This window comes from Mytilus californianus, unplaced genomic scaffold, assembly GCF_021869535.1.
Source record: "Mytilus californianus isolate M0D057914Y unplaced genomic scaffold, xbMytCali1.0.p SCAF_3, whole genome shotgun sequence".
Taxonomy (NCBI): domain Eukaryota; kingdom Metazoa; phylum Mollusca; class Bivalvia; order Mytilida; family Mytilidae; genus Mytilus; species Mytilus californianus.
The window spans coordinates 92,700,697-92,723,590 of NW_026262679.1; the positions used below are offsets into that span (position 1 = coordinate 92,700,697).

The 22,894-nt window shown below is 33.1% G+C and overlaps 1 protein-coding gene across 2 annotated transcripts in view; it reads right to left on the minus strand.

Annotated features, from left to right (window-relative positions):
- Positions 1-2,522: 2,522 nt before the first annotated feature.
- LOC127735444 (mini-chromosome maintenance complex-binding protein-like) overlaps positions 2,523-22,894 on the minus strand; it is a 33,103-nt gene continuing 12,731 nt past the window's right edge. For both annotated transcript variants that reach the window (XM_052245605.1, XM_052245607.1), the window contains 11 exons: positions 22,493-22,673; positions 17,293-17,366; positions 16,206-16,303; positions 15,213-15,382; positions 14,099-14,222; positions 13,661-13,778; positions 9,621-9,786; positions 8,263-8,396; positions 6,229-6,393; positions 5,216-5,304; positions 2,523-2,711 (listed from right to left, as the gene is read on the minus strand). In XM_052245605.1, the coding sequence (XP_052101565.1) occupies positions 2,609-2,711; positions 5,216-5,304; positions 6,229-6,393; positions 8,263-8,396; positions 9,621-9,786; positions 13,661-13,778; positions 14,099-14,222; positions 15,213-15,382; positions 16,206-16,303; positions 17,293-17,366; positions 22,493-22,673 (1,422 nt within the window). In that variant the 3' untranslated portion in view covers positions 2,523-2,608. The remainder of the gene's footprint in view (positions 2,712-5,215; positions 5,305-6,228; positions 6,394-8,262; positions 8,397-9,620; positions 9,787-13,660; positions 13,779-14,098; positions 14,223-15,212; positions 15,383-16,205; positions 16,304-17,292; positions 17,367-22,492; positions 22,674-22,894) is intronic.

Genomic DNA, 22,894 nt, shown 5'->3' on the forward strand with positions numbered 1-22,894 from the left:
CTCTGGTGGATAGTTATCTCATTTGCAATTAATCCATATCTGTTTTTAAATTTTTGACTTCCCATGAGGGTCTTGCACAGTTTTCAAGTTCATACAGAAGCTTCTGTAAATTGAAAGAAAATAGCAGTATCGTTTAACTTCACGTCACACTTTATAGATATCCCCTCACTAAATAATTAAAGATAGTTGTATGAACATTTTTAACACATTTATCCTATCGAACTTGAAATAAATATCACAGATAGTCAAATCTACCTCATATCTTGGCTTAAATCAAGAAATTGACAATGAAAGTTGGTTTAGAACAAAGCCTTATGACAAACGAGTGGATTTCAGCTTTCTATCAATTTCTAGGTAGCAACATCCCAACAGCTTCTGAATATGGATTATCTCTCTACCTGATGATACAATAAGCTAGAGCTTGCATTCCATACCATTGATAGAGGGTTGCTGCTAAGAAAGTTTCATGGATGCCATCATGAGTTGGTTGACCGTTATGAAATGTCTGTGTCACTAATGATAACCAAAATAATCAATTTGTTGTAGCCACAATCCTGTTCTCTTTTTCTTGTTTGTGACATCACAAAATTAGACTGACCAACAGGTTTTTACTTACCATGAGCAATATGGGTAGTACCTAGGAGGTTGGTTTGCTCAATCTTAAGTTGTCTTTGAAGTGCTTTGTGGGCAATTTTTGTTTTTTGTGTTTTTGATTCCTTGCTCTTTGTTACATTCTCTTCCAACTTGTGTTTTTTTTTAATTGTTCCTGTGTTATCTTTCACCTCTTTTTTTTTTTAGCAAACATGATCAATGTTGCAAGTTCTATTAACCCTAAACATGTCTTCTAGTTTTCAAGGTAATAGCAAAAAAACAAAATATTGGTAAAAAATCATCATTATGGGGCAATAACAGTCTACCTAGGATTTCGGTCATGTTTGACTTATTTGTAGATCTTGTCTTGCTGATCATTTTTGCCATTTGAAGTCTCTCTCTACCTATTATACTTTTCAAGATAATAGGCAAAAATAGTCTTCTAAGAGTAATGCCTCGTACAAGGATTCGTCCAACAGTTTTGGTGTAAGTGGACATTTTGGATGTCTCTATTTGTATTCTTATATTCATTTTCCTGTCTTTTGTTTTATAACATGATGCACATGCTTTTTTATAAACGTTAAACAGATCATGTGTTCATGTCAGTGTCCAGATGATGCTTTGAATGTGTAAAACACAGAAAGGGTTATGTTAGCACTCCAGGAAATTCCAAATAGTTCAAATTAAGAAACAATAGCCAGCAGGTTAGGGATTGAATAAGACTTGAAATCAAAATTTCATGGGCAGTAACTTTAAAATAGTCCAATAGATTTTTGGGACATTTTCAGTAAGACCTTGTTGTGATGGCTATTTTTACTTGTTAGTTTTTCTCTAAATTCTTTTAATAGTTTTCGATATATTAGCTAAAAAACTGCAGTTTGCACCTTATTTTCTATTATTGGCCTTAGTGGCCGTCTTGGTTGATCTATCTAGATCCAAAATCACATAAAGATGCCAGACAGAACAACACACCACAAGCATTCTGAGAGTATTAATGGCAATACATAGTCCTCTACCGAACAAAACAAATCATTCTACTGGAACAAAATTTTAACTTGATCTATGAATTGTCATGGTGTAAACTATATAAGAAATCAATATTTTCAAGTATAAGGAAAGAAAGAGTGGAAAACTAATTATTTGCATGAATTTTCCAAGAACCATAATCTCTGCACAAAATCATCATACTGGAACAAAATTCAAACCGGACCTATAACTTGTCATGGTCAAATTACATACTAAAATCAAATCAATATCTTTATTTAAAGCATGACGAAAAAAGTGTGGAAAACTGATTTCTTGCATGAATTTTCGAAGTCTGAGAACTTTAACTCTGCAAAATAATCATCGGGACTGAATATAATTCGAACTTGATCTGTAATGGTAAAACTAAATACCAAACATCAAATCAATATCTAAGCATGACGACAAAGTGCGGACAACTGATTACTTGGCGTGAATTTTGAAGTCCAAGGACCATAACTCTGCACAAAACCATCAGACCGGAACAAAATTTAAACATGATCTGCAACTGGTCATGACAAAACTAAATACCAAATATCAAAACAATATCTTCAAGCACGAAGAAAAAAAGTGGAAAACTGATTTGTTGGACTGACTGATGGACAGACAGACGGACGGACGAAGTGCAAACCTATAGTCAGTCCCCTTTGACTTCGTCGATAGGGGACTAATAAGGCATCTGTATATCAGATATGAATAATCCAGCTGTTTTACCTTCTGAAACATAAATAACTATTTAGCATCGGTTTGTCATGTCTGTCTTGCATTTTGAGATTTACATTGCAGGCAAGACAAAAATCACTAAAAATGTTCTTACAATTTAGTATTTGTGGTTAACAAATGTAAACCTTCGATTTAGTTAACAATGGCAAAATGTGTTCTTTGGTGCCAAACATTGACAAATACAATTTTCCTTGCATATAAATTTGTGTATTTGTACATTTTTATTTTTTCTGATTCTGGGTCTTGTTTGTTTTGTTCATCAAATATATGTTTAGTTTGAACTAATTCTCCTCTTCCTTTCTGAATCCATGTTTTTGGCCCTTCTCCATAAAGTTTGTGTAGGTGTTGATTTCAAGTAGCTGAGTGATAGCAATCTGAAATATATATGTATTGATATATAATTTTGATTAAAATTGTCATTCAAGGGCAATTAATCCTAAGTTTTTAGTTTTTAAAAGTTTATCTGTATCAGCTATAGATTCTGCAAATAACATAAACTAAAGGCTCCAGTATTGCTAACATAGCACATCTGCATAAAGCTTATACAATGTAATAAGAAATAGATATCATTGAGATGTGAGCCATCTGTGTGGACCCCGCTGTGAATAATGTGTGGTAAAAAATTTGTATCTTTATCATTGGACATGGGGTTGTCAACTGAAACCAAAGTTTTTGACCTTGACCTTTGACCTAAGAAGTTGTACATAAATTATGACACACCCTCTGGTGTTGGTTTATATACATGTCGAGTATAAATTTTGAAATCATAACGGTTCTCAAGATTTAGAGCAGACACGATCTTTACCATAGGACATGGGGTTGTCAACTAAAACCAGTTTTTGACCTTGACCTTTGACCTAGGAAGTTGTACATACATTATGACACACCCTCTGGTGTTGGTTAATATACATGTCAAGTATAAACTTTGACATCATAATGGTTCTCGAGATATAGAGCAGACACAACTTGTTATGGAATGACGGACGGACAGACAGACACAGACTGATCACTATAGGGCGTCTGCCATTCGGCAGGGCCCTAATTATTCATAAAGTTTTGACAAAAAACCCAAAAATGGGTAAAAATCAGCCATCAAGGATTCCACTGATGGTTTCAGTCATTTGACATATTTGTAGATCTTATTTCGCTGCTAACATTTGCTATTTACAAGTTCTCTCTATCTACCAAGTTTCTGCAAAAAACTCTTACTTAGGTGACAATGAAGGCCAAATAATAAGAAAATAATCACTGTCTTAACTAGAGGCTCTAAAGAGCCTGTGTCGCTCACCTTGGTATATGTGCATATTAAACAAAGGACAAAGATGGATTCATGACATAATTGTGTTTTGGTGATGGTGATGTGTTTGTAGATCTTACTTTACTGAACATTCTTACTGCTTACAATTATCTCTATCTATAATGAACTAGGCCCAGTAGTTACAGTGGAAAATATTTTGTAAAAATTTACAAAAATTTACAAAATTTATGAAAAAATTGTAAAAAATTGACTATAAAGGGCAACAACTCCTTAAGGGGTCAATTGACAATTTTGGTCATGTTGACTTATTTGTAGATCTTACTTTGCTGTACATTATTGCTGTTTACAGTTTATCTCTATCTATAATAATATTCAAGATAATAACCAAAAGCTGCAAAATTTTCTTAAAATTACCAATTCAGGGGCAGCAACCCAACAACGTGTTGCCTGATTGGTCTGAAAATTTCAGGGCAGATAGATCTTGACCTGATAATCAGTTTTACCCTTCGTCAGATTTACTCTAAATGCTTTGGTTTCAGAGATATAAGCCAAAATCTACATTTTACCCCTATGTTCTATTTTTAGCCATGTCGGCCATCTTGGTTCGCGGGCGGGGTCATCAGACACATTTTTTAAACTATATACCCTAATGATGATTGTGTAAAAGTTTGGTTAAATTTGTCTTAGTAGTTTCAGAGGAGAAGATTTTTGTAAAAGATAACAAAAATTTACGAAAAATGGTTAAAAATTGACTATAAAGGGCAATAACTCCTTAAGGGGTCAACTGACCATTTTGGTCAGGTTGACTTATTTGTAGATCTTACTTTGCTGAACATTATTGCTGTTTACAGTTTATCTCTATCTATAATAATATTTAAGATAATAACCAAAAACAGCAAAATTTCCTTAAAATTACCAATTCAGGGGCAGCAACCCAACAACGGGTTGTCCGATTCATCTGAAAATTTCAGGGCAGATAGATCTTGACCTGATTAACAATTTTACCCCATGTCAGATTTGCTCTAAAAGCTTTGGTTTCGGAGATATAAGCCAAAATCTACATTTTACCCCTATGTTCTATTTTTAGCCATGGCGACAATCTTGGTAGGTTGGCGGGGTCATCGGACACATTTTTTAAACTAGATACTTGAATGATGATTGTGTTTAAGTTTGGGTGCATTTGGCCCAGTAGTTTCAGAGGAGAAGATTTTTTTAAAAGTTTACGGACGACGGACGCAAAGTGATGAGAAAAGCTCACTTGACCTTTCAGGTCAGGTGAGCTAAAAATGGACCAAAGACTCAAATGGCCAGGTCGTGCTGAATGTTTCTTAAACAATAGACACAGGTTTTTACTGAATATTTCAATCTATATCATAAAAAAACAAACTCTGCTTCAATGTCCCTTTTCCTACTGGAGGTAGCTGCATTTCAAACATCCAGCACAGCTAAATTGACACATATCTTTATAATAGATTCGAAGAGAAAAGTCCATGTGAACCTATTTCTATAATCAAGTCAGCCCTGGAGTTGAATACAAAATGATTGATGCAAAGTGACATCAATTGATTATACAGCCCTATGGACATGATGAGCAACTAGCTTCTTGTAATCTCTACTTACCGAACTATACTCAACAGAGAATGGAAGTCATCAACTGTCATGCTTTTACTATCAACTTTTCTTATCTCTACAAAGTCATCTTGGATTATCTAAAAGAAATATTTTTTATCTTTAGACAACAAAGAAATATTCAGCTCTTCCTTAGCTACTAAAAGCTGATTTCAGGGTCCCCTTTTTATATAAACATAAAAGTTGGAATCTTATTTGAAAAACTAAAATTGTCTACAATGTGAGACTGGTTCCTCTTATCAGCTAGAGGCTCCCAGGAGCCTGAATCACTCATTGTACACCCTAGGAATAATAAGATCAAGTTTGATATATCAATTAATTATAGATCTATTCTTGTTTGGAAAATGGAAAATCATAGCAAAATATGGGTAAAAATTCTTAAAGGTATCAGTAAATGAATTTGGTCATGCGTGACCTTTGTACATCTTAGTCTTATGACCTACTTGGTGATAATTTTTTCTGTCTTCTTTACTTTTCAAGATAACAAAGTGGGTTAAGATAGTCATTTACAGGCAATAACTCCCATAAGGAGTCAACATTTCAGTCAAAATGATTTAATTGTATTGTTGATAATTTTTGCCTTTTACAGTTTATACCTTTCTATTATAGTTTTCTAGACAATAGGCAAAAACTCAATACTTACAAAAAAAGTCATTTAGGGGCATCGATAAAAGTTCCAAAAATTATGAAAAATAAGAACATCATTATTTTATGTTTAGAATGAAGAAAACTTGTACATGTACTTGTAAAGTGTGGAGAATAATTTAAAATCATTGGACTAACTGTTAATTTAGAATTTCGTAATCACATCCTAGTGTAGGTAGATACATCTGATTCACATACTTTATGATGAGAGCACTGTGTATTTATTGTGAACACTGTTCTGAACCCATTGTCCTTGGGTTGTTATATAAATTGTCTTACAACCCCTTTCTAATTTTTTTCAGGAATAGCTCTAAAAAATAAAGATAATAATCAGTTTTATTTCCTGTTCATGAACATACCTTTTGCAATTCATCTGTTAATGAGTAATTAATCTGTTTGGCCAGTGTGATGTATGTGCGAATCTTGGTCAACAATTCTGCTGTCATTCCTTTTTCTAACATGTTAAAATGTGCTATCCAATCTTCTGGCATTATTTTGGCTTGTAATGGTAGTAAACAATCACTCTGAAAAAACCCTCCAAGATTCAAATAGCAATCAATATAATAGTTTCCTGTCTGATATATATTTCATGTATTGACTGATTGATTGTTGGTGTTTTATGCCACTTTCATTACAATTGGCTATATCAAGCATGTGGCAGTAAGATTTTATTGGTGAAGGAGGCCAGAGTGCCCAGAAAGAACCACAGACCTTCTGCTGGAAAACTGACAATCCTTGTGAATTAAGATTGGAATGCACCTGCCACATGTGGGGTTTCAACTCACGTCAGTGTTGACAGGCTAGTTGTACAGTAGGTAAACTACTGAGACAACTCTGCCTATTCCTTGTGCTGTAAGGTGCATCAAGGAGAAGACTGTTAAACTGTCAATTCAGTAATGAATTATACTGAATTCCAGTACTTCAGAAGATGTTGTCATGAGCTAGAATCATTCACTTTCAAATAAATGGAGAATGTGACCCCATGGACACAGATGATGCCCCCACTTGCATATATACATTATAAAGGGACATAACTCAAGAACAATAAAAGTGACGCTACCCAAATTTGTACTTGATCTGAGTTTTAAGGTAATAAGTATTGTGTATAGGTTTCATAATGTTTGGTTGGGGCAAACTTAAGTTACAGAACGGAAACTAAAAATTTTGCAATTTTTCCATTTATAAAAGGGCATAACTCGATAATGATTAAAGTGACGATACCAAAATTCAACTTGATCTGTGTTTTGTGGTAAAAAGCATTGTGTATAAGTTTCATAACATTTGGTTGAGGCAAACTAAAATTAGAGAACGGCAACTAAAAATTTTGCAATTTTTCCATTTATGAAGGGCATAACTCTAGAACAGTTAGAGTGATGCTACCAAAATTCAATCTTGATCTGTATTTTGTGGTAATAAGCATTGTGTATAAGTTTCATAACATTTGGTTAAGGCAAACTTAAGTTAGAGCATGGAAACTAAAAATTTTGCAATTTTTCCATTTATAAAGGGGCATAACTATAGAACAGTTAAAGTGACGCCACCAAAATTCAAACTTGACCTGTGTTTTGTGTTAATTAGCATTGTGTGTAAGTTTCTTAACATTTGGTTGAGGCAAACTCAAGTTAGAGAACAGAAACCGATTTTGGGACTACAGTCGGACAAGGATAAAACTTAATGCCCCCTCCGCTACGGCTCGGGCATAATTACCCATTGCCTTGGTTACCATGAATAATGTAAGGGTCAAGTTTAAAGTGAACTGAGTGAGATTTCAAATGAGGGCTAATCCACTTAAACATTCATGGTACCCAGGGCAGGCACTGAGCAAAAAGGGGTAACTATCGAGAGAGATAATTTAAGTTTTACTCTTACCCTTTCACTGTACAAAAACACTCACTCATAGCTGTGATTTCTAAGAGCATTCCCTGTGTCCAATGTATGTTTTTTTTTGTGACAGCCCTAAGAAGCTTTTTCATAGTTATTTCCCATTTATTAAAAGTCTTTTATCTAATGAAACTGCTGAGAAACAAATGAAGAAAATTTATGTTATCTGCAACTTCATAAAAGTCCAGAAAGTACAGATAATGGCCCTTTGAAACAGCATTCAGAAAAAGGGATAAGGGATTCCCCATATCCCCAACATTACTGTTTAAGAGAAGAATTTTGAAAACTTAATGAATGACGAATACCAATAGATGGTTAAATCGGAACCTTTGGACCAAGCAAGTTAAAAATAGAAGAGAAAAATTAAGTGACTTAACTTGAATCTGTAAACTCTAATAAAAAAAATATTTTTTGCTTAAAAGTGATGTGGTGACCTAAGGCAGTTTTTAAACATGACCTGGAGACCTAATGTGGGTGCCCTACTGGAGCCCCATTAGTAGCAGCATACTTACAGGTAATATAGATTTTGCCTCAGACAGAATCATTACAGCAACGTTTGCCATGAAATCTTGTCTATGGTAACTGAAATCATACTCTACTTTCTGCCAGCTAATCAGGTTTCCTAATGCTGTCATGTTCTTAACACCTGGAAAGACAAGAAGATCACCAAAATTACAGTACAATACACATGTATAGCTTACCATTTAAAATAAACATGTTGCATTTATTACAAAACTCTTCCCTAAAGAGTATGCACAGAAAATAGAGCAATGAAATTCACCAATCAAAACTTGCATTACAAAATTATTTTCCACGGTGTATGATTAAGTTTCTAACATTTTAAATGTACCTGTTCAAAGCATTCAGTGAGTAGTTGCTTACATTTTTGTTCTTTGGTCTTATGATGATAGTTGTCTCACTGGCAATCATACCACATTTCCTTATTTTTATATTGAAGTGATTTGATGGTCAATATCTAAATTGTTTATCAAATACATTCTACATGCGCAGCAAATTATTGACATGGCTAAACATACATATTTTTCTCCATATTTACAAACCCAAATCTCAAATTTGTATACTCATGCAGAGAAGCACAAACACATCCGTTGGATACTTATAGTTTGGCATTGTACAATGTCATGTTTTTCTCAGCCTGTTTATGAAGTCTTTAACTAAATCCAGTGGATGTGTACTGATTGATTTGTCTGAGAGACATGATTTATTTTGAAGTTTTATCAAATAGGCCTTGAACTACCTTCTATAACTGAGAACCCTTAGATCTGTACTTCGTGTCATAGGTATATTTTTTAGTTGCTGTTTTTGCTTTGTGGTGATCTGATGAGTCAAGTTTTTTCAACTGGTTTTCACAGTCGGTTCATATGTTGTCCTGTTAAACAACTATCCCAGGTTAGACAGAGGGTGGAGTGCTTGAAAACATGTTTAACCCCACCACATACTGTATGTGCTATCTACTTCAGTGGTTGTTGTTGGTTGCTGTCTATCATATTTGTTTGCTATTTGTTATGTACATATATCAGGCAGTTGGTCTTCTATCATTTGAATTGTTTTATATTGTCTCATGTCATGGGCCTTTTATAACTTACTATACGGTATGGGTGATGCTCACTGTGTGAGTCTGTATGGTGAACATAAGATAGTTACCTATATCTACATCATTTCGTCTTTGGTGTAAAGTTGGTATTCATAACATATCTTTTTTTTTATATTTATATAATTCAAAGGAAAACTCTATTAATTTTACAAATCTTGAATTTTTTTCCGATTTTGCTGAATTCTCTTAAAAGGCAAGAAGTGATATAATATACATGAACAGAGCTTGATAAGATAAATATTATACCCAACATACCACCAGCTTCAAGTTGACCAGGTTGTAGTACTGTTTCATCTATGACTAATGATGTCCTTTCAGGTAGTTGCAAGACTCCAGATTTTAAACGGTTTGCTGTGTAGTCTTTTTCTGGACATAATCGTAAAGAATTCATGTTTTCTATCGACAAGGGGAGTAAATGCGACTGAAAATAAAAAGTGATTGTTATAAGTATGCACTCAAAAATCGTGATTTGATTGGGAAAATGTCTTTTTGACTTAACAAGAAAAAGACATGGTTAAAAATAATACAACATGTGGTTTACAATAATCTGACAAAATAATTTATCTGGTACATTAGCTGAGAAGTCTTGCAAAATCAGAAAACCCCAATATACATGATGCTACACATTGATTTATTCTTTGACTCAAATGACGTAAGGGACATAGGAGATATAACTGTATTTGACAACTTATGCCATAACTACTATGAGATGACGATAGGACAGATGCAGCAAGTGATGGCTTTAACCCATTGTAAAGTCTCATTCTATCTTTCTGGTTTACCAATAATTATTTATATACTTTATTTTAGTTGATTCGTGTTTTAAGGTGTTCCTCATGATTATTTGACTCATGATCATGTTGTTAGAGCTTTTATATCTAGGTGTTGTTTGAGATTCTTTTAGACCTTGTATTTGTAGCTCTCTTGTTTAGGTGTTCCATGTGATCTTTTAAAACCCTGTATTTGAAGTTCTCTTATTTAGATGTATGTGATGATTTATTTCCACCAAATCTGTACTTGAATCATTATTCTTAGCATAGTTCTACGGTGTTGCCCAACTACTTGAATGAAATGACTAGACCTTTAGACATACAGTACATATTTTTATGTCACTCTATGGAACCAATACACCAATCCAAGCAACAAAAGGGGGAACTAAACAACCTTGACAATATATACATGACCATCAGACTAAAGACATACCGAAAGACATATCATTGAACCCGTCACTTCTGAATAAACCGAATAGTATATCTCAATGAGTTTGCTGCTGACAACAAGATGATTCATATATATTTTCTAAATTTATTCATAAAATATAAATTGATTTTGGCCCTTGGGAGTCAGTTACTCAGGGAAGGGAAATTTAGCTCCAGGCCCTGTCGATGACACTAGAATAGATTGACCAAGCCCCATGGACATGGACACTCCGTCAACCAACCGGAACAAGATGAGTTCCTATAAGGGGATGAAGCGTTGCTCCATCTCGCAGCAGGTGGCTACGATAAAAGGGGGTTAGATTGACGGTGGAGAGAGAAATGCATGTAGATGTATTACATTTAATGACTTGGGGGAAATGAGAAATTAGACCAGTGGTCAATTTCGAAAGGGTCCGAAAAGTCAGGTGTGAAACAGCTGAGTGACCCCCAAGAAAGTAAATGGGGAAGATTAGGTTATGAGCAAGCCTTCATCTACTCACTGAGGAATTATATTAAAACATTTGAACATAGTTTAATAAAACACATATATCTGTAGTTCTGATAATGAAAATCAAATGTAGGAAAGTTAACTCTTGATGCAATCTATATATATATATATATATATATATACACACATGTATGAACAATTCTAACAAAAAAAGATACATTTTTTAACTGTTACAAATTTTCTGCTGTGCATGCTTAATAGAGGTTTTATCTGTTCTAACATAGCGACAATAACTATCGGAATTCCATTAAAATATTCACATCTGATACTCTATTCACACTATCACATTTTCATGTTCCATTGCCTACAAAGTATTGGTCAAAACCTAGATTTGGCATATATTAAAAAGTTCACATCATAAGGCCAAAATAAAAAAAAAAATGTGTGTTTCTGGTTTCCTGACCCTACCTCCGTTTCCGACGCCAACCTTATACATTTTATTGACAGTATTTTTTTTAAATATTAAAAATCCTGATTTTTTGGTCTTTCCGGATCTGATTATTCCTTTAGAATTTTACAGATCTTCAAAACGTTTGATAATAACGACCAATATGGATAAGTAAAGCGTTACAATGACCAAGATTTTAAATAAACAAGTATGGTTTTTCGACAACCGTGTAGCGTATAATTTAGCTGTTAAATATGCGAAATGTGATCACATGGACTCAAAATATAATGACATTGATTCCGGATAATTACAATGTGATGAAAATTTATGAAGTACATCATGATTGACATAAAGACAAAAAAAAAAATATGAAGTTGACGCATTTTGCTCAACTTTTTTGCACAGGTACGAGATGAGGTTTTTAAAAATATTTGTATATATAATGAAAAGTGTATTCAGTATATATACATATATTAACAAAATCTTGTCGTGTACCTGTGCTTCTTTGGACCAAAAGTCAGAATCTTTTCAGGATGGACAGACTGTATATGTCTGTTAATTGACAAACAATTTTAGAGTAAAATGAGTTCAATTTACTCCTAAAATCAATCCAGCTTTTGTTGTAAAAACTCTCTTACCAATGTTGTACAGAATTGTGCTCTGACATGACGCAACATAAACGACTGTTAATGCTTTTTAGCTTTTGAGTTAATGACGGCAAGGGGGGAAGACAACGGTGTACAAGAAAGAGGAAAAAAAGCTTTCCCCAGAAGGCAGACATGGTGTATGATTCATGTTCATTTATAAATGAATCTGCCCCAGCACCATGTCTACTTTTATTCTTTTATATTTTCTCTGGCTGGTCCCATAACAATTTATACAAGAAAAGAAAAAAAAAAATCATGTCATATTTATATCTGCAATTTATTTGACCAGTAGGTAAAGACAAAGATTTAGCACTCTCACGCTTCTCAAAACCTGGAATTTTAATATTGTCAGAACCACCCACTCTTCAAGATCACATTCTGTCAACCATTAAACCACATCTGTATATTAAATAAAGAGGGTGCAAGGGTAGAGTATCGAAAAAATCATTATCAATTTGCTGCTTAGCATCGGTTCAGTGTTTTTAAGTTGTACTAATCTGCTTCAACATGTATACCCTGTGAGTCATTCATTACATTGTTAGGTTCAACGAGGCCCAACATAACATACCATGCTGGATTTTTCCCTGCCATTTTTGGTTTAAGATAATCAATCGGCAAGAACATATTCCTATTACGACCCATGAAATGCATAAAATTTGCATTAAAGTTTATTTCCATATTTCTGACACACATACCTGCCAAGCTCTGAAACCTTCAAAGAGGGAGATTTCCCTCTCAGCTATGACAGCTGAGGGGGAGATTTTGTGCAAACAACATTTTCAAGTGAAATATATGACATGTTTATTTATTAATCTACGAAACACATATAAGAGTTAATAGATATACTTTTGTTTCTTTTAATATGGTTATATTCTACAGAAGATGTGTTGTTTGTTTCTTTCGTATTTATGTTAAAAGAGAGCAATTATGTTCTTACAGATTGTGCATTATGTATGTGCTCTTATAAAGTTCTCTGAATATGGTTCAATACACACCTTATAAATTTCAATATAAACATTGAATAGAAGTATAGATCTTTTAAGTGATTTTTAAAATATAATTATTTTTTTTGTCTTAAGGCATACAAAATCTTTTAATTGCCATCCTTTTATGATTCTTTGTTGGCAGGTATGGACACAGAACTAAAACAGAAAATTAAAAGAGCTGTAGATTAAAGTACTATTCTAGATATCAAAGGAGCAGGCACATCAAACGATTTGATTTGGAACCTTTTTCTGATGTCATCAATAGAGAGAAAAAACTGTTTTCATAAAATAAAATGTTTTACCTACCTACCCTACCTAATTTTTTTGGAGGTGAAATAGGAAACACACAATTTATTAATTTTGGTCTAATGAACATGAGTACTAAGTTTCAAGTTGAATTGACCACATCATCATAGTTAGCTACATTAACCCAAACCTTTAACCTGATACGGATTAATGGTCAGTCAGATGCCCATCCAAGAAAACATTATGCCCCTACTATATACTGTAATCAGGGCATAAAAGCTAAGAAATAAAGTACTTGTATTGCTTTTGATTAAGTTATACCTGTGAAAGCAGTCCTGCCATGAACACTTGTAATAGCTGACCATATTTTGGCGTTACTGGGCAATGACTAAGGTTTAGACTAAACTTTCCTAGAGGCATCACATCGGCTCTGCCATACCTGAAAATCAATTTTTTTAAAGTTTAAAATCAATTGCTATGGTTCAGTTTAAGCTATTAGCTTCAAAAGGAACTCCCAAAGCCAACAAATTTTAGGTCGTGCATAAAATCAATGATGCAGAACTTGCTTTCTTTTTCACAAGTACAAAATACTACATGTAGTATGCTAGTTCAGCCTCACACATCTAAAAAGCAGAATTTTGGTAAGTATTTCCCAATTATCATAGGGCAAAAAAATGGACTGTATGCTATTGTTTGCTATGATACCCCTGCTGAAATCAGTACCCAAACATGATGTTATTATGATAATTGAATACTAACACAGATGATAATAGATGCAATAGAAAAAACTCTGCCGCTAAACTGTCCCCAAGTAGAGCATGTTCCAATAATTCCATTATTCTCCCTCTCAAAGTATCTATCTCTTGTTCAATTTGCTGAAATTCTGAAAAAAATTGCATTAATACATACACTGACAATAAAGGGTATAAGAATAAATTCAAAGTAGAGATTTATTACTTAATATCTAAGGGCTGTTCCATTAAAACATACATGGTACTCAGGGAAGGCACTTTAAAAATGGGTTAACCACCTATGGGGGCAAATTAAATTTCACTTTACATTTCCACTATGCAAAAACAGATGACACCCTCCCATAGTTGAGATTTGAAAGTGCCTTCCCTGGGTCCCATGTATGTTTTTATGGAACAGCCCTAAATCAAATAACAAAAATTTGGAAACTTTGTCAGAACTATCACTTTTAAGTTGGAAAAGTATAATGCTTCATTTTTATAGTACAAATAAAAGAGTTACAACAAATATCTTTTCAATTTCTTTACACATGCACTGTTTTCATTAAATAAAATTCACAGGTTATCACTTTGAGGACACTATTATAACATATTTTGAACATGTAATAAAACTATTAAGGTTTAAACTGAACTCATACAAGTGTTTTCTTAGAGCAATCAAATATTTGTTATGTATTTAAAAACTAGATGTGTCAGAATGACACAAATGGCCCCATGCACTAAAAAAGCTTGAAGCCATTTTTAGGAGTGGAAATTTTCAAAGTCCAAAGCCTGTTATTTCAACAAAATTCATCAGAGCGGAACGAAACATAAACACAATCTGTAACTCATTATAATAGATTCACATACTAAAAATCAGCTCAATATGTGAAAGCATTTAGAAAAAAAGTCTGTATAACTGTTATTTTCACATATTTTTCAAAGTCCAAAGCACGTAATTTTGTCAAAAATCAGCGGAGCGGAACCAAACGTAAACTTGAACTGTTACTCATCATGGTAGACTCACATACTAAAACTCAGCTCAATATGTGAAGGTGTTTAGAAAAAAAAGGTTTTTTTTCCTTCATAATAAATTGGTTTTAGTAGTCTATGATTAAAGCTGCAATCTATGTGTTTCCACTTACTGGCTTTATATTCATCTGTGTCTGGTATCTGTGGCAGTAGTGGGTTATTGTGTGTCAGTTTGTTACACAAAACAGCATGTAATCTTGGTACCAATGAAGGGGGCGGGGCATGAGCATTTATCTCTTCTACAGGTGGCTGATATCCTTCTATACCAAATTCTTCCGGTTGACTAAAATATTACAAAATTATTTGGTTTAATTTTCATAAATATTTACTGGTCAAATATGCAAATCAATTGAATAACAATTTGTAAAATTTAAGAAAATTATTTGAATGTTCAAGATAAATTACAGCATTTAATGATAGGTAATGATTATTTTTAATATACAATGAATCTGTTACAGTTTAAGAATCAATTACAATCAAAGTTGAAAATTAATTGAAATAAATCTGAAATGATAGTTTTTTCTTACAATCGACAATTTTTCAGTGACTCCCATGGTTTAGTGTGCTCCTTGCAACTTGTTTTAATTTTGGAATTAAATTTGATGTTGGTCTGAGAGCATTAGCACCACATGCCTTTTAATATTTGTCATATTTTTCAATCTGTATTTACTATCTTTGAAACTCAATATAAAATAATGAGAGAAAGTTAGATCTATCAGTATATGGTCTCTTCACTTAACAAATACAGGTATACAAAACTGCAGGTCTCCTCGTATTTTTTCAATTGTGAGTGAACAGCAATATCAAAAATGTTAAATTGCAGGGTAAAAACATTTTATTTACTTTACAGTGGTTTATTTTTGCAGCGTTTCAATATCACGATTTTCACAATTCTATTTCAATCTCAAAATTAGGGAAAATAATCCCCTCGTTAAAATTTCCTTCTTCACTTATTGTCTCAAAATATAAAAAAAAATATAAATGATCCATAAGAAACAGGAGGAAAGCTTGATGAGACTACTTTTCTTCCTGTATGTTAAGCTTTTACAAATAAATTTCACATTTTTTAACAATGTAAATATGTTTCAAATTAACAATGCACTTACTTTTCAGGATTAAATTGTGCTAAGGCTGGATCCACAGATAATATTCCAATGAATTCTACCATATCGTTCACTTTAAACTTGTCAATATCATCATAAATCTGAAATTACAAGAAGTTGCATCAATAAGGCATGCACAGGAAGACAGGTTTATCAGAATAGTGCACTTTACATATTCCTTAGCTACTGCAAAAGGAAGAGGTGGCCTAAAATCATTAAAGGTTCTGTCCTTTCAAAGGGGTATTCTCCAGCTAAGCTTGGTGAATGTTTGACATTTGGTTCAGAGTTATCATCCAAATACGAAATGTTTGCTCCAATTTCAACCTATCAATGACTGCAGGTGACCTTGACCTTTCCCATGTTACCTCAAAATCAATATGGTTTCTTTGTCATCTCATGTTTAGTAAAAGTTTGGTTCAAATGAAAACATTCAGAAATTAAAATTTCAGTCCATCAATAAATGCTGTGACCTCTACTTTTGAACCCCAAACCTCACCTAAAATGGTTTTATAGTCAAGTTTGGTAAAAGTTGGACATCTGGTTCAAATGATAACATCCAGACACCAAAATGTCAATCTATTAATAGCTGTTACCTTGAATTATTGACACTAAAATCAAAAGGCTTCTTCCTCACCCATTTATCAAGCAAAGTGTTGAAAAGATATTTCTTTTTCATTCAAAAGACTTTGTCTGAAGAGCCTGGTGGCGTTCAGCATATCATTTATCAAGTTCAACTTCATCACAACTTGGCTAAAAGTCAGTTCAGACTAACTACATGTTACATATCTCTGAAAGGTTGAATAACTTACCTTGAAAAAAAAGTTCACAAAAAATATGCTAAGAGAATTAGTCTACAGATAAGCAGTCTTAATATAACAAACGAAACTCGAAACCTGTCTGAACATGATTGATTCAAAAGTTAATTTATACCAACGTCAATACATTTTGAAGCTGTAAATTTTATCACTGGTCTACCCAAGAGGTTCATTTTAGGTGCGTTTCACTGTATCATCCTGATTTTGATCAAACATGCAGATGTACCATTCTTCCCTTAACTAAACATTATCTAGAATACATGTACTGTACTTGCCTTGACCAAACAAGCTGTACCTTTTTCTCCTTGCAAAGGGAAGTTTAAATCATGACCCACATTTGGAGGCTGAGCTGAAACATAAAATAACTGACTATAATTTCCCTTTTCCTTTATGCAATTTCATAAAAGTTTTAATTTACAGTGGAAACTATATGTTGATTATTGAAGCAAATAAAAAGCCAGAAAAAAAGAAACTTTTATTGGACTGCATTCTATATGCAATAAAATGCTCCGCTGGGGCGCAGCTTAATACGACCGCAGAGGTCGAACCCTGAACAGTTGGGGCAAGTATGGACACAACATTCAAGCTTGATACAGCACTGAATTTGGATTGTAATTAAATATTTGACACAGCATAGGTTTCTCACACAGAATGAAAGTAGTCTAAGAACTTAAATTTTTTTAATTTACCTATTCAAACCATATCATTATTATTTGCTTTTATATATAAATCAGAAATAACCAATTTAAAATGGAAAATTTTAAAGAAAAAAAAGGGAAAAAAAATCCCCCCCCCAAATTTTTTGAAACCCCCTTATGATTCATCACCCCCAAACTCAATCCCAGCCTTCCCTTTGTGGTATGGTACCTTGCAGTACAATTTCAGAGAGATCCATACACTAGAACACAAATTATTGTCTGGAAACTAGAAAAATGCTTGGGTTTTTTGCACCTTTTTGGCCCCCAATTCCTAAAAGTTTAGGGCAATTACCCCCAAACTCAAACCAAGCTTTCCCTTTGTGATATGGAACCTTGCAGTACAATTTCATAAAGATCCATACACTTACACACAAGTTATTGTCATGAAACTAGAAAAATGCTTGTTTTTTTGCCCCTTTATGGCCCCTAATTCCTAACATTTTGAGACAATTACCCCCAAAAACAATCCCAGCCTTCCCTTTGTGGTATGGTACCTTGCAGTACAATTTCAGAGAGATCCATACACTTGAACACAAGTTATTGTCTGGAAACTAGAAAAATGCTTATTTTTGGCCCCTTATTCCTAAACGTTTTGGGCAAGTACCCCCAAACTCAATTCCAGCTTTCCCTTTGTGATATGGAACCTTGTAGTACAATTTCATAAATATCCATACACTTACACACAAGTTATTGTCATGAAACTAGAAAAATGCTTGTTTTTTGCCCCCATAATTCCTAAAATTTGGAGGCAATTACCCCCAAAATCAATCCCAGCATTCAAACCCTCAATCAGCATCATTTAACAGTAATATCTAAAAAGGGAAATTACATAATAAAGGTATTAAAATAGAAAATGACATAGTCATGGCTAAAAATAAACAAAATCCTTAATCAGCAACATTTTACAGTAATATCTAAAAATAAAATTCCTTTGTAACCATAAAAGCCCATTTAAATACATCATGACAGATATTAAAATAGAAAATGACATCATAGTCATGGCTAAACATAGCAAAAACCTTAATCAGCATCATTTAACAGTAATATCTAAAAATAAAAATTTCTTTGCAACCATAAAAGTAAAATAGAAAATGACATCATAATCATAGCTAAAAATAAACAAAAATTTTTTTTATTACCAAATTTTAAATGGAGTTTATTAAACTAAAACAATAAATTTGCAACCATAAAACCCCATTTAAACACATCATAAAAGTATTAAATAATTCAACTACATCATAAGGCTATAAAAATAGAAAATGACTTCATAGTCAAGGCTAAAGGTAAACAAAAAACCTTCATCAGCAAAATTTTATATTGGCAAATTTCCAATGAAGTTTATTATACTAAAATTGTTGGCAAATTTCCAATGCATTTATTAACAATAAAGTTATTGGCAAATTTCCAATTTACATAATTTAAAAGCAGTGTAAGTGAGATATTTAAATGAGTTTGAATTACCAACCTTACACTGCTTTTAAATAATGTTTTGTACTTATTTGTCTATTAACCTGGAAACCCTTGTTTTTTCACCTTTTTTTCCCTTATTATTTAAAGGTTTGAGCCATAACCCTACCCCAAAGCCAATTCTTAAATTCCAATGTAACCTAAATTTACAATATACATAACTTCAATTTAAGTTTTTGATAAAATCAAACCACATCATTATTATTTGCTTTTATATCTAAATCAGAAATAATTAACCAACTTTAAGTGGAAAATTTTCACACATCACGCCCCCCCAAACTCAATCCCAGCCTTCAGTTTGTGGTATGGTACCTTGCAGTACAATTTCACAGAGATCCAATTACTTAAACACAATTAATTGTTGGAAACTAAAAAAAAATGCTTATTTTTAACCCCTTTTTTAGCCCCTTATTCCTAAACATTTGAGCAATTATCCCCCAAACTCAATTCCAACTTTCTCTTTGTGATCAGAATTAACCAACTTAAAATGGAAAATTTTAAAGAAAAAAAAAAGGAAAAAAAATCCCCCCCCCCCCCCAAATTTTTTGACCCACTTCCCTTTGTGGTATGGTACCTTTAAGTACAATTTCAGAGAAATCCATACACTTGAACACAAGTTAATGTCTGGAAACTAAAAAAATGCTTATTTTTGCCCCCTTTTTTGGCCACTTATTAATAAATGTTTTGGGCAAACATTTTACAATAATATTTAAAACTGAAATTAATTTGTAACCTTAAAATTAAATAGAAAATGACATCATAGTCATAGCTAAAAATAAACAAACTATTGGTAAATTTCCAATATAAAATTGGCAAATTTCCAATGAAGTTTATTATACTAAAATAATTGGCAAATTTCCAATTTACATAATTCAAACATAGTGCAGGTGAGATATTTAAATGAGTTTGAATTACCAACCTTACACTGCTTTTAAATAATGTTCTTTACTCAATTATTTGTCTATTAAAATGGAAACCCTAGTTTTTTAACCTTTTTTCCCCTTATTCCTTAAACGAAAAAAAATAATTACCCCTTTTTTGACCCCCCCCCCCCCTATGATTCATCACCCCCATTCCCCCCCCCCAAACCAAGCTCAATAACAGCCTTGCCTTTGTGGTATGGTACCTTGTAATACAATTTTAGAGAGATCCATACACTTGAACACAAGTTATTGTCTAGAAACTAAAAAATGCTTATTTTTTACCCCTTTTTAGGCCCCTTATTACTAAACGTTTTGGGCAATTACCACAAAACTCATTTCCAGCTTTCCCTTTGCGAAATGGAACCTTGTAGTAAAATTTCAGAAAGATCCATACACTTACACACAAGTTATTGTCATGAAACTAGAAAAATGCTTGTTTTTTGCCCCCTTTTGGCCCCTTATTCCTAAAATTTCGAGGAAATTAACCCCAAAATCAATCCCATCATCGACCCTTTGTGATATGGAATCTTGTAGTACAATGTCAAAGAGATCCATACAATAACACACAAGTTATGTCTGGAAGTTACAAAAATGCTTATTTTCGGCCCCTTTTTGGCCCCTAATTATTTAACTGTTGGTACCATAACCCCCAAAATCAATCCCCACCTTCCTATTGTGGTATTGAACCTTATGGTAAAATTTCATAGAGATCCATTCACTTAAACTAAAGTTAGAGTGCGAAAACCATTGTGTATTCGGACGACGACGCCGGACGACGACGACGCCGGACGACGACGACGACGACGACGACGCCAACGTCATACCAATATACGACCACAAAATTTTTTTGCGGTCGTATAAAAACAACACAAGTAAAGGCTATACCATGACATGTCTAAGTTACATACATAACAGGATTTAAAATTGTAGCCTTTTCAATTGAAAACATTGTATGACCTGATAAAATAATTGTTCTTGGAGCTTTTAAAGTAGATTCTTCTCAGAAGTTCATGTAACACAAATTCTCATTTTTTCATAAACAAAAGCTGGATAAGTCAATCAAATCTATATCACTTCTATCAAAAGAAATTAAAATATCAACTAACACCCTCCAAATTTTTTCAAAACATAGGTCTGTCACATATTAGCAGATATATTTTTGGACTTGAGCCTTGCATATGCTTTAGGTGTTTAAACTTTTTGTGTTTGTCTCATCTGAGATCTTGTTATTCATATTTAGATATAAGCAACAGTCTCCTCCAATAAAATATTTGGCCAAATGATCTCTTTCAAACATGCATAGTGAGTAAAATATCTTTTTGAGGTAGGCTGTTGATCATAATTAATTTTACAAAAAACTACCGTAGAAAGGCTTGTATAGTTCGCACTGGTACATAGTCCGCACCCCCTTCTCCCCACGAAATTTTAGGTAAAAAAACTTTTTGTAACTGTTAGAAAAGGTCTAATGAAACTCCGGTAATTTCAAATCCTGTGCGGTCGTTTGCAGTATTTTCTTGGAAAAACCTGTTTTCCATCATCAAACAGAAGCTTAAAAAGCACGTGTAAAAGAAGAAACTAACCGGTGAGAGTCGAAATCCGTACATAACAGATATCACTATAATACGACTTTGAAAGTAAAACAGTTCCATCCTTTTGTAAAACAGTCTTTAATATATCTATCACATTAATGTTTGAAGGGTCTTAAGCTAATACAAACCATATTAGTCAGTATGAAACACCAAAACGGAACAAACAATAACCGATTACGTTTTGTAGTTTACAAATTCTAAGCTGGTTTACGGTTGTCTTTTTCACTATGTTTGTATCGTTTCAATCAAGCAGATACCAGTTTATTTCAACCAATGCATTGAAAAGAAACGAGAAATTTGTAATGAAAGGTTTAGTTTTTATATTTATCAGTATTAATTTGATATTGAATAGAAATAACTTATTAATATGGATGAGTTAAAATTATTAGTTTGAAAAATGATAAGAGCGCCCTCTACAATTATAATAACAAAGATGGCGGAACGTAAACAAACCACCTCGCCCGCGAAATTGAAATTTTTCTCTTATTTCTTGCTTATTGTACTCTATAGTCCGCACCCCGTCTGGAAGGTCCAATTTTGGAGAATAAAACCGCGGACTATACAAGCCTTTCTACGGTATGCTAAAAATTGCCATTTAGGTCTATTTCCAGATGTTTGTGATTTTGCAGCGACATCAAAAAAGACATTTCTACACTAAAGTGACCAGATTATATCACCACAATTCAATTTTCATGAACATAAACATAATTTGGAAAGAAAATTTCTGTTTTTTTTTAACAATTTCATATGCAAAACAATTGGTGTTCACATAACCCCTACATTCCAGTGTAGAAATACCTTGTGTGTTTTCTGTTCTCGTCCTCTTTGATTCTGCTGCATCACAGGATTCTGTATTTGCACTTGGTTCTGAAGTCTCCATAGCAACATCTTCTGATTCTTCATCCAATGAACGTTTATTTCTTACTGGAACATGTGACATTGATGGTTGAACTTTGACACCTGCTTTGTCAGCATATGTCTATAATGAACAAATTCAGTTGAAATATTTTTCAAAAGTGTAAAAATTGTTTACTTAAAACTTAGATACTATAAGCATGGTTATATATACAATTGACAGTTATAAGAGTCAAAACTTTTTTTCGTTTCATTTAAACTAGAGGCTCTAAAGAGCCTGTGTCGCTCACCTTGGTCTATGTGCATATTAAACAAAGGACACAGATGGATTCATGACAAAATTGT